The following is a 10,303-nucleotide window of genomic DNA, read 5'->3' as shown; positions in this document are numbered from 1 at the left end:
AAAACTTACTAAATTAAAAGTATTTTAATTTATTGTTTCATTTTAAACATCTTATCTTCATTATAATAAACTAATTATATATATTGACATTCATCTTCAAACTAAAAACTGAGTACAAAAATTTATCAATAATTCTAGTCTTAATAAAACTGTAAAAGTTTATTGACTTCATAATAATTCTTTACACATAACTTCATCATTAACTATTTATTTGAATTGATAGATAACCGGTTTATTTTGTTTTTTTATTCGTTAAAAGCAGTAATGTATCGTTTTTAAAAATACTTTAAGCTCTTGTCTAAAAAGGGTTGTTGAATAAGTAAAACCTAATTAGTTTCTTAATTATTTACTAATTTTATGCTTAAAAACTTGAAATGAAAATAAAAATATTTATTTATGAAAAAATAAAAGCTAATTAACTTACATCTCATCTAAACAGTTTAAAGCTACAAACAACCGACTTAAATCTTCTACTGGTTGTTTATTTGGTGATTTTTTAGCATAATTGATTAAAAAAACAGTTTTTTAATGAGTCTGAACTCTTATAACAGTTTTATTTAGTTTTTTTAGTAACTTAAAGTTTACCTGTAGTAGATTGTTAGTTTGAAACAAAAACTAATTTATTAAACAAAATATTTATATATAGTTTCTTTTAATTGTATGTTTTAGACTTAAGCTAGTGAATAATAATATGTAAAAAAATATTTATTTTTAGTTGTAAATGGAGGAAATAATCTAAACGCTAAACTTTTCTTTTATTACATTTTTTAAATTATATTTTTGCAGATTTTCTATTCTTTGTAAACTTTTTATTCTATACTAATTCTTTTTTTTTTGTTTATAAGTTTTTTTAACACTACAGGTTACACCAGGGTTTTCCAAAAAGGGTCATTTGAGTAAATTAGCCAAAAGCTGCTAAAGGGCCAAAGTAGGGTCGTGACTAATAAAGAGACCATAAGGTTATAATTTGATATTTGGGAGGGATTTGATGGTTAAGATAAAATAAAACAGTTTAGGCGCATTCGAGATTACTCTTATAACTTATATGAGATACTCTAGGAAGATTGAGATTTTTCCTAAATACTTTAGAATTAATGAAAAAATTAAAAGGGTTTTAGTTGTATTTAAGATTTGTGTTTTTAGAAATTTTATTGGTGGGGACGGATTAAATTTCTTCGAAATAGGTCTGATGAAAAAATTTAGGAAACCCTAGTGTTTATAATAGTACAAAGTATTAACCATCTACATAAACTAAAAACTCACTAAGTGTTTTTAATTTAAGTTATTCAAAACAATATAACATTTCAACTAAGATTTTATATTATAATGTTTAATTATTTAATTATTTACAATTTTAAATTATAATTTAAAAGTGTAAACAAGTTATGTAAATTTTTACCTTTATTTAAAGCATTTATTTATTATGGGTTATAATGTCGGTTTAATGTGACCATAACCATACCTACAGTTTTATGTAGGTTTTGCACAATTAAAACATCTAGGAACAAGAATATGGTCAACGAATCTAAAGTATAGAAAAAGCTATACAGTACTTATTTGAACTCTATGTGCAAATAAATAGAATAATTTTCACCAGTACATATATAAAAAAAATGTAATAAATTATCATTATAATTTTTAAATAATTAAATATAGCTATAGTTTTTTGTGTATTTCTTTACTTTTTTTAAACAAAAAACTGAATTACTGACCATGTAATCAGAAATTATTTAAAGACTTTCAATAAAAAGTATAATTACTACATTAAAATAATAAATGTGTTAAAGCAAAAACAAATTGAAATAAACGTTAGGTTTTATTGAAGTAAATTTTTATTGAATAACATTTTTGGTTTACTTAATAAATAAATAAATCAGTGTTGAAAAAACTGAATATTTAAACTATTATTTTTAGATCTTTTTATAAAACGTTATCCAAAACACCATCAAGTCATGTCAGGAAGTAGTAGTAATAACCATATTGATGATAAAAGAATAAAAATTGAAGATAACCATGGAAAATTAACAAGCTTTGGTGCAACTTGCAGAAAATCAGGAGTCGATTGTTTTAAAAACATATGCATTAAGTCTTTTACAAAACAGCTAGATAGTGAAAGAGTGCGATCTTACAACACTTTTAATGATACAGGTTAGATAAATATAGTGATATTTAACATTGATCGTTTTGTTATTTTCAGTTTTAATGAATTTTAATAAGTTGAATTTTCTTATAGATTAAACGTTTTAATGCTTAAAAAAGGTTATAAGTTTACAGGAAAAAGCAGATGTTTTAATATTGATTATTTGATGTTGTAAAAAAATATTTATAAGTTTTGTAAACTTTAAACTACTTTGAAATAAAAGTTTAAATTAATATAAGTAAAATTTAAGGTATTAAGGGCATATAAGGTACGAGTGATCATTTTTAATTGTAGTATTTACTTTTGTATAAAAGTGTTAAGTTTAAACTTAACTGTGTTTTTGTTAGATAAAAAAGAATTAAATTCTGAGATAAACACATTTTATAGAATTTTTTTTGGTGTAAAAATACTGACTGTAATAATTCTACAGTCGAACTGTTCAGAAACGTTTATAAAATCAAAAATGAATGTTTCCCTTCATTTTTAAGGTATTGAAATCAAAAGTTCAGTAAAAATTTTTCAACTTAAATAATCCTGTTGTGAAGTCTAAACAAATTTTGAACAATGACATAGTAAGATATAAAGTAAAACATGATTTATTTAAAAAAAACGTTATCAGTTCACACAGAACGACTAAAAGATAATTATTGTTTTTATTTGCAATTACAATATAATATGAAACTTATATTTAGAAACTGTAAAGTTTAATACGAACCTTATTTATAAAAACAGCAATCAAGATATTTCCAATACATTTTAAATTTTTAAAACGTTGTAACTATTTCTTATGTTATCTAGATGTACCAAATATGGAAGAACACGAAATAATTTCAGTTATGAAAATGAATAAGCTTTTGCATAAAGATGATAGAAACAAAAAGTTCACCAAAATCATCCAAGATAAATTAGCTGTTAAAAATGTTTTAGTATTTTATAGTTTTGCTCAACTATACAACCTAGCAAGTGTCGCCGAGTCTTCTTTGATTTATATAGAACGTTGCTTTGCAATGGTAGTTGAAACTGAAAACTTTTTAAATTTGGACTTTAGTTTTGCTGCAAAATTACTCGGAAGTTCGAAATTAAATATTCACTCAGAGGTTGAAGTGTTGAATGCAGCATATAATTGGTTGGAGCACAATAGTGAAGAGCGTAGCAAGTATGCGAAAAAATTGTTACTAAAAGTCCGATTTCCTTTGTTGTCAGAACATGCATTACAATATTTTTTAGATAAATTTTCATTATGTTCTACAAAAAATAATCATGTAAACATATTGGACACAGTTTTAAACAACAAAAACTACTCTGAAAATAAGTCTAGTATTTATAACACAAGTCGGTATTGTAACCAAAATAAATTCAACTTGCTTATTTGTGGTGGTTATTATAAAAGATTTGATGAAGTTGCGAGTAAAGTACAACAAATTGATGGAAATGATATGAATAATGTAAAAGAACTTAGATCAATGAATAATGGTAGATGGATTTTTGAAGCTGTTTATCTAAAGGGTGAAATTTATGTTTTCGGTGGTAATGATGATAATTTAATTCCATCTGTGGAAAAATATTCACCTCTAATTAATGAATGGACTTTAGTAACTAATATGGTTGATGCAACATCAGATTTTTGTGCTTGTTCATTTATGAATGAAATATTTATTTTTGGGGGTGATTTTATGGCTGACTACCATTCATATGAGACTATAATAACTAACAAATGCTTACAGTTCGATCCGATAAACAAACACTGGAAAGAAGTTTCTGGAATGATTGAAGCAAGACGTAATGCAGCTTGTACAGTTTTTCAAGGAAAAATTGTGGTCACAGGTGGACAGAATCAAGGAGCGTTGAAAACAGTAGAATCATATGACGTGTTTGCTGATAAATGGTCACCTATGCCTAATACGACGAAAAGTAACTGTTTTCACAGTTCAGTTGTTGTAAAAAATAAGCTATTTGTTGTTGGTCGAGGAACTGATAGCTGCGAAGTGTTTGACAACGTCTGTAAAACATTTGTTGTTTTAAAGCGTCAACCTTGTATCGGAAAAAATAAGAGTGTGGTATTGGGTGATGAAATTTTAATATTTCAAAAAGAAACATCAAAAATAATTTGGTATGATGTTGATAAAGATGTATGGTCTGAAAAATCGTGTTATGTAACAACAGATCTTTCGTGCTTTTCCTGTGCGAAGTTACCTTGGTACTAAAATACATTCTCAGAGTACACTGCGTACTTAAAATTTTGTTATAAGATTTGAATAAAGGATTTAATATTATTGAAAACACATTTAATAAAAAATTTATAAGTTAACAGTCGTGTATTTATTTATTTTCTAAGTAGGACTTCAATCTTAAGAAAATATAGTTTAATTCCGTTCAATGATTTCAAATTTGACGAATATTAATAATATGAACTCAAAAAGTTTCATTACATTGTTCTAAAAAATAAAAATAGTTATACTGAGTAGTGAAAGTTAGTATTTTAAGTCGGTAGGTCAAATAAAAAGTCAGAAGGTGTATTTTGTCATTTTCAATTTTCTATTTAGTTCAAACTTACATCGGCTGTATTTATACATTAAAACAGCTCAACTTTATCAACAACATAATTTTATTAAAACTTTAATATAGTTAAAATTAAGTTAAAACATACAAATTTTCATAACATTTTTGTATTTTTAATATTTTTATTATTCACACTACCAATAAATGTTGTGATAAAACATGGACTTGAAAAACTGCGTTTACAACGGTCTCATCATAAAATGAATAGGTCTAACTTAAATATTTAAGTACTGATTTTAATGATACTAATTTTAATTTTTATGAAACTATATTTTGTATTCAAGTATTACAAATATTTGTTAATAGGTTACATTAATAAAAACAAACAATTATTAAGCCATTAAACATTTATGTTAAACGTATCTTTGTAATAGCACAATTTTGTTTCAGTAAATCTCTATTAAAGCTCAAAACTACAAAAATATTAAAATCTTAATTTATTTTAAATTTCAATCTCAATCTTGTTACAACTCTAAAAAGTTTGTTGATTAGCAACAAGGTGATTAGCTAACACAGAGCAATTTTAAAAATTTGTTTATAAATTTGTGTTTTCAAGCTTGTGACTCCTACCAATTTTTATTCATATTTTGTAATTTGAAAATGCTAAGTATATAATTTAAGAGTTTTCTAAAATCACAAATAAAAGTAAAAGAAAGGTAATTTTTTAATAGAATTAGTTGTTTTAGAAATATAGTTCAACATACTATTTTCAGATTAAAAAGATAATAAAAAATAACTTACATGGATAAAGACTTGTATTTAGGAACAGCTCTAAATTGCATAATATGCAAGAAGTCAAATTTGCATGAGGGCACAAAATTGCTTTAGGGAACAAAACTGCACGAAGACAATTTTTCACTAAGATTTAATTTTGCACGAGTTACATTTTTTCACGAGAGTAAAAACATAAAATAAGAAGAGAACAAAAAACTAAAAAATAATTAGTAAAAAAAACGTTATTGACTGAGGGTAAGGGTTTGAGGTAACAGTGATAGCAAAAATAAAAATTATTAAAACAAATATATAAGTATATTAAAAATACCGACCGAGGGTAAGGGCTAGGGAAACAGGTAAGGGTTAGGGGTAACATTGATAATAGAAAAAAAAGTTAAAAATTAAAGAAAAACAAAAAGATATTTTGAAATTATTTTAAAGATAATGGCTTGAGTAACAGTGATAAAAAAAACTAATTAGAAAAATAATGACAAAATTATTACAAATATTATAAAATGAAAAAAACTTTGAAAATGCAAAAATGTCTTCCTACAAAATTGTCTGCTGGTGCAAAAGTGATCCTTCGTGCAATTTTATTTTCGTGCAATTTTATTTTCTTGCACTTTTGTGCCCTCGTGCAAATTAGTCTTTGTGTAAAAGTATCTTCGTACAATTTTTTGCACTCATACTATTTTGTCCCCTCGTGAAATTCTGTACGCTTGTGCAAATAAGTTAGCTACCCCTTATTTCGTGCTTTAAAACATTTTTAAATTTTACTAACTTATAAAAATATATTCTTTGTTTCAATATTTGTTTTAGTTTTTGATTTAATATACTTTTTTTTCAAATACATAAATATAACTTAAGACTACATAAATATATTTAAAGATTTTGTTATAATTGAAAAAACATGTTTTCGTGCATTCATTAGTTGCTAATGGTGTAGCGTGGTATTTTGGTCAGGGGGTGCGCAAATATTTTTCTCTCGAAAAATCCCTTAACTTAATACTATTGTAATGAGCTTTATAAAATTCTTTTTATAAGTAGTATAATTTAAATAAAATAAAAATAATCAAAGTCACTGTTCTAAAAAATACTTTATACTGCAAAATTAAACAGTTTGAATAAATATCTAAACTTTGAAAGAGTTACTTATACTTCAAAAAATATAAATTAACTAAACAAAATTAGTTTTTACTATTTATAGTAAACTTTATATCTATAAAAATAAATACATTACATTTCGAAAATATCTGTTTTATTTACGAAATAAAATACCAATGTTTTTATTATACAACACAACAAAGATAACAGCACCTCATTGCAAAATATTCATATTACACAATTTTTTTTTTAGTAAAAGAATGTGAAATGTAATAAATAGAATAGATTGCTTGCTTATTTAATGTAATTTAGGTGTTAATGCTAGTAAATTAAATTTGAGTTTTAACAAATTTAAAGCAAGAAGAAGTTAGCTTATTGATTTATTTAAAACTTCAATAGAATACAAATCAAAAATTGCCAAAAAAGACACATTAAATGAAAAATGTAAAAGACAAGACATAGTGAAAAACTGTTTTATGGCAAATTTAAATGTGAGACTTAATGACAGTAAAACTGAATCTCTAAAAAACAAGAAAAAAAAAACATTTTTTCAACGAATTAATAAGTTAAAAAAGTCTTTTTTATTAAAAAAATATTTAATCGCAAATAACTTAAAAATAATACTGAAGTTATTGAAATTTAAGTGCGAACTTTTTTTAATGTAACATAGATAAATATCATTAACGATAACAATAAAAAAATAGTCTGACAAAGCATAGAACTTGTAAAATGATTTACAGGTGGTAAAAATAATTAATGAAAAACATATACTTATATACTTAAAAGATAAAATCATAAGAACGCCAGAAAACATTCCACCCTATTATATCAAGCATGTTATCCAATCAATAATATTTCCACTTTCATTAATATTTAATTGCTCTCTAGAACTATCTGATGTTCCTAAACAATGGAAAACATATTTTATTATTCCTGTGCACAAGAAAGGTAATATACACGATGCATTAAATTACAGACCAATATCTCTAACAAGTGGCTTTTCAAGAATTTATGAACATATTGTATCTGTAAAAATTCTCAATCACCTCTTTGATAACAAATTATTAACTAACAAACAGTTTGGTTTTGTTCCAAACCGCTCATCAACCATTCAACTGTTAACATGCTTACATTCTTGGTTAGTTCCTTATCTCATAAATGAATTTACTAAAGTAGTTTATACGGATATTTAAAAAGACTTTGATTCAGTATCACACAAAAGATTATTAAAAGTTTTAAATCAGTATGGGCTACATGAAAGCTTAATTGATTGGTTTGATAACTTTTTAAATAATAGATCACAAAGAGTACTCATCAATAATACGCTTTCTGACTCTTTAACAATCTACAGTGGAGTACCACAAGGTGGTGTAGTTGGTCCCTTTCTCTTTTTAATTTATATTAATGATATTTGTTCAAACATTGATATTAAAAGTGAGTTAAGCTTATTTGCAGATGATGCCAAAATCTTTAGTCAGTCAAATACTTCATTACAACTATCTTTAGATAATATTTACATATGGTTAAAAACAAGAAAACTAAACTTAAATCCTAGCAAATGTAAAATTCTAACCATTAACAAAAAAGAATCTTCTCCAACTGACCTCTTAATCAATAACATCAAGTTACCAGAAATTAAAGTTTTTAAAGATTTAGGAATTTATATTTCCAAAGATTTAAAATGGAATGAACATATCAACTATTTATATAAGATTGCAAAAACTACATGTTATCAAATATTGAAAAGTTTTAAAACTAATTCTGCTTCAATTCTGACAAAACTATTTAAAACATACGTTCGCCCTAAACTTGAGTTTAGTACCCAAATTTGGTCACCCCATTTAAAAAAGGATATTAACAAAATTGAATCTGTGCAAAGGAGTTTTACCCGTCATATTTGTAATCGTTGCAACATATCTTGCACGTCATATAATGATAGAATGATTAAATTTGGATTGAAATCACTGGAATATAGAAGATGGGAATTTGATTTATTAATTCTTTACAAAATTATCAATGGCAAATATAAAAGTTTTTTTAACCAGTTTTTTAATTTTTCCCAAAATAAATATCAACTAAGAGGAAATAATTTGAAAATAAAATGTAAACATGATTTTCAAAACAGTCAGTGGCAAGGCGCATTTTTTCACAGAGCAAAAGCTATGTGGAACAGACTACCTCAAGATATAGTATCTTGTGAGAGGGTAGAACAATTTCGTTTAAAGCTAAAAAGATTTGACTTAAATACGATAAATACCAGTAAATTTAACTAATTTTCCACTGTATTAAAAGGAAAAATATTCGTTTCCCTACGCCTCCCCCCTACAAACTATTAGTTTACTTATATATTTTGTAGTTATGAATATTGTTTTATAAGCCATGACTTTAGACAAACTTCTTTACTGTGTGTACTAAGTAATACATAAATTTGAATTTTTCGAACTGAATTTTCAATTTAGTTCATTTGTTTATCATATTGTGTTTAACTTTGTGTTTCCATTTAAATTATGTTTGTATATATATATATGTATAATTTATCTTAAAGTTTTGAATATAAGTTTATTTTCTTTTTCTCTTTTTGTGTGTCCTGTTTAAGTGGCTCAGGTTTTGATGCCTGAGTCCAACATTGCACAATAAACAATATAATAATAATAATATCATGTCTATATCTATAACATACCATTTTTATCCAAAGCTAAGGTAGTTATAACAAAAATCTTAGTTTTTCCTAGACCTAGTCGAAAACTTAAATGTTTTAATTTTTACCATTGCATCATTCTCTCTTTAACACTCATAAGCTCAGTTATCCTGAGAGTATGAAAACTCTGAAATACTATAAAAAAATTACTTGTCACTACAGTTTCTGACAATTTAAATTCTTTAATAACTAGTAAGGGTTTACATTTATAAAAACTATTTTAATTTTAAAACATACAAAACACTTATGTAGGTCTCTATAAATAATAAATTATATTTTTGTCTTATGAATAGCATTTTCTGGTATCTTGCATAGATAGCTTTAAAATGAAAAAATAATAATTTTTAATAAAATTTTAAAATTTAAGCGAAAACTAATGATTTTCTTTCTTTGTATAAGTTTGTTTTAAAAGTACAGTTTTTAAATTAGTATATCAGTATCTGTTTTTGTTGCTAATAAAAACTAAATAAAACTCTTTATGACTCAACCAACAACACAGTTGTATATATAAAATTTAAAGTACATCTAACTCCTAATTCTTTGAAATAAAAATTATATAAATAAAACTACAAACAAATAGTCAAATAAGTACAACAATTAATATCTCTATACTTTTTTCTTTATGCAATTTCTATATAATTTTCAATATATATTTTACATCAATAAAAAATAATTGTATTAAACTCAAAATGCCTTTTACTTTTAGTCTGTTGCAGCTTTAAATATACTATATTTATCTTTAACAAAAAAGTTTTTGGTTTATAAATATATGTTTTTTGAAAAGATTGAAAGTACTTAAAACAATTTATTAATTGCTCAAAAAGGTTTGTAAATTTCCGAAAAAGTTCGGTTGCATAAGAAAAAAACTAATCGTGTGAACGGCTTGATTTTAGCTTAATTTAATAGTTAATTAGTTTTAACTTTGCTAAAAAATACTTTTGGTAATGAATACATTAATTTTGTTTTTAACTTTTCTTGTTTAGTACAAAGGTTATGTATTATTTATCATTTTTGATTTTTTAAAGTGGCAAAGTCTGCAGCCAAATTTAGTATTAAATTTTGATTTTGACCTGTTTTATACTTCCAAT

The 10,303-nt window shown here is 24.7% G+C and overlaps 1 protein-coding gene across 1 annotated transcript; it reads left to right on the top strand.

The window, feature by feature from the left end:
* The first annotated feature begins 1,952 nt into the window (after nucleotides 1–1,952).
* LOC145836246 (kelch-like protein 26) lies at nucleotides 1,953–4,344 on the top strand. Its single transcript, XM_082944066.1, has 3 exons — nucleotides 1,953–2,148; nucleotides 2,939–3,296; nucleotides 3,474–4,344. The coding sequence occupies exons 1-3, from the start codon at nucleotides 1,953–1,955 to the stop codon at nucleotides 4,342–4,344; spliced, it is 1,425 nt and encodes a 474-aa protein (XP_082800192.1).
* Nucleotides 4,345–10,303: the final 5,959 nt, after the last annotated feature.

This window comes from Thalia democratica, chromosome 5, assembly GCF_965202585.1.
Source record: "Thalia democratica chromosome 5, ktThaDemo2.hap1.1, whole genome shotgun sequence".
Classification (NCBI taxonomy): Eukaryota; Metazoa; Chordata; class Thaliacea; order Salpida; family Salpidae; genus Thalia; species Thalia democratica.
This window is presented reverse-complemented; position numbering and strand designations above follow the sequence as displayed.